The sequence below is a fragment of the Pygoscelis adeliae genome, unplaced genomic scaffold (assembly GCF_000699105.1).
Source record: "Pygoscelis adeliae isolate BGI_AS28 unplaced genomic scaffold, ASM69910v1 Scaffold103, whole genome shotgun sequence".
Taxonomy (NCBI): domain Eukaryota; kingdom Metazoa; phylum Chordata; class Aves; order Sphenisciformes; family Spheniscidae; genus Pygoscelis; species Pygoscelis adeliae.
Genome location: NW_008824723.1, coordinates 5,303,443 through 5,306,480, shown reverse-complemented (window position 1 = coordinate 5,306,480; position 3,038 = coordinate 5,303,443). Strand labels below are relative to the sequence as shown.

The 3,038-nt window shown below is 38.2% G+C and overlaps 1 protein-coding gene across 1 annotated transcript in view; it reads right to left on the bottom strand.

Moving 5' to 3' along the window:
* TG (thyroglobulin) overlaps positions 1-3,038 on the bottom strand; it is a 166,384-nt gene that overhangs the window by 118,430 nt on the left and 44,916 nt on the right. The window contains exon 21 of the mRNA XM_009323383.1: positions 894-1,043. Coding sequence (XP_009321658.1) covers positions 894-1,043 — 150 coding nt within the window. The remainder of the gene's footprint in view (positions 1-893; positions 1,044-3,038) is intronic.

Sequence of the window (3,038 nt, the reverse complement as noted above, 5' to 3'; positions counted from 1 at the left end):
GAGAGAGAGAGAGAGAGCGCTAGCTAAATGTGTACAAGATGACCCTTTGGAAAGGGCTGGCACAGCACACAGGCAAGGTGGAAACCAGGCAGGGAGTATGTTTAGTTGCAGGCACTTGCAATAAAGAAAACTGCAAGTGCAGTAAAGAAAACCTAAGGAGCAAATTTTTAAGCACAGGAGTCCAATACCTACACCAGGAACACATATGGAAATAAAGAATGAAACTTTAGGCAAAAGCTAATTGATGTCAGGGTACATTACAACAAACTGCTTTTTTTATCCCACCTAAGAGAATAAATAGGTTGAAACAGAACAAAGCAGTTGCTATACCCATCAATACTCCCAAGAAACCCATTCTTACTAGCCACTTTTATTTTTACCCACAAGCTAATGCTGCAGACAAAACTGAATTTGGACCTAAGTGATTTTCTTTATGGAACTGCATGCAAAAATAAGTCATTTAAGCTGAATACAACAACTGTAGTGAACATATTGATAATTGTTTTGTGAGAAGTATTTGTATTTGCAGGGGGAAGAGCTGCACAAACACAAGACTACTTTAGTGTTCACAAAAGTGTCAATAAATGAACTACATAAGATATTTCTCACTGATACTGAATACCCAGATATCATTCCTGAGGCCAATGAACATGTCTCAAGGAACCACAACATCCTGGATGAGACTGATCACTCATTTCTCATGCATTTTTGGTCAAAACACTAGACAGCTTTTTCTGTCTTCGAATGTATGCAGAAGAGATCATACCCATCCAAAAAACCCCAGAGGGAGGATCTTTTTTTTTTTTTTTAAACTTACAGATGAAAAAAAAAAAATCCATTAGTTATTTGACGCCAGAATACAAAGAGTAAGGGAAGAAATGAGTTCAACTTACAGTGATCAGCGCTGAATGCCCCAGAGGAGTTGGTAGTTTTGCCCACAGGACACTTGATACAAGAGGAACGTCCTGTCTGACGCTGATAGTAGCCAAAAGGGCAGGGAACGCATTCATCGTTCTGGAAATGACTGCCCGGAGGACAAACAACTGCAAAGAGAACAACCGCTTTATTACTCTTATGGAAACCAACCAGTTCAGGTATTCGCACACATATGTGTAGGTATATATATGTACATACGTATGTATGTGTGTGTATATATCTCACACTGGTAGACTTGCCATAGACTTCAAGCTCTCAATATACATATTTCTAAGTGGGATAATACAGGTAAATGCTCCTTAAATGTTAGTTAATCTCCCCAATGACTGGAATACAGACTGTGTTCTTTTTTTCTCAGATCACCCTAAAAAAGTTCTTGAATCAGTGCACATCAAGCTCTTTGGAAATGCCAAGTCCAGGCCTGATTTCCATTTGTCAAATCAATTTGTAATAAGATAATGCACTTTGTGGATAATTTGTGAAAGAACACAAAGGAACACAAGCTACAAACAGAGTAACTTCTACAAACACTACAGACAGAAACAGGAAGACTCCTAGGAGTGGAAACACCAAAAACATCATCCAGAAACCCACCATATGGTAACAATTTCATTCAGAATTCCTGGTAATGAAATTTTTGGTAAGCACTTCCAAACTAAACAGTAATGGCTGGATTAAAAGTCACCAGTTGTGCACATGACAACCCAAACACAAAACAAAAATATATTCTTAGTCTGTATATATATCATTTTCAGAACAAATAAGGAGTAATATTTCCAGCTGACCTGTTGCATATTACAAAGAAAACTCTTTGTCTTCTGGGAGGTCATGAAATACTGTCTTTCCTTCCAGATCATTCGAATGAACATTAAAGCAGAAGAGTCACAGACACATCCGCAGGACAATACCTTTACTTGTTATTTCACAGCTGATTTCCAGATGTAGATTTCCTTCAAAACACTATCAAATGTATATTTTGGGACTCTGACAACGTGCAAAACTTCATTTCTGTTTTTGCCTTACGTCTTGACAGCAGTTTAAACTTGTATGAGAGAGAAAGAGTAATGGAAAATTGGCCATTCACACTACAACCCATATGATGAATTGCTGTTCTGGCCAACAAACTGGAATGTAAATTAATTTAACTTATAGAGGCACCTAAATTAGAATAGACTAAAAAGACAGTTAGTATAAAAATGATCATATCTTCCTTCATCTGCTCTAAATGGTCCAATGGGAAATTCTAGGATGAGACAACTGTGAGACTGAAATTTTCCTCCCAAGTACGTATCAAGGCAATTGCTCTAGGTATAACACATATCTAAAATCAATTACAGAACCAAAAAATCCTGGATCAGACAGAATTCTCCTTTCTCATGCATATTATTTAATACACAAGAGTATCTGATTCATTTTAAAGACATTTTCTAACACATGCAGAAAGGATCATACTCATTTGAAATGAACAGTGCAAATTAAAATGAAATGAGTAATCCATCCCTAAATTGAAGACAAAATGCAAAGGATGAGGGAGACTAATTAAGCAATTAAAGTTTAAAAATGAACAAATTCAGCTTTTCAAAGCATCCTCCTTTCTTTGTAGTTATAGTCATGATGTGAAAGTAACATCTGTGTCTCCAACCACATTTTAAGCAAGTAAAATTGCCTTTTGCCTCACACATTAGATTAACAAAAGGGCACAAAGAACTGCAGAAAACGTTGGTGCAGAGACATATGTTTTCTAGACTCTATAACTCTTGAAGGCACATGACATTTCAGCTATAGGTTATACTTGACACAATCGCATAGAGGTTAAGTTTGATTCTAAAAGTCAAATGGTTACGGGACTGGTGCCACAGCCAGGGGTTCAGCTACTTAGACCATGGGACTCGCTTTGAGAAACCTGGTCTACTGGGGGCTGATGGGGTCCATCTGTCACAGAAAGGGAAGAGCATCTTTGGTCGTAGGTTTGCCAAGCTGGTGAAGAGAGCTTTAAAATAGAGATGCCGGGGGAGGGGAACCTCAATCCATCCCACTCCTACCAGTTTGATGCCAGGGCCAGCAATAGGTGCCCAGAGCCTGGAGAAGGAACACAGGTCAGC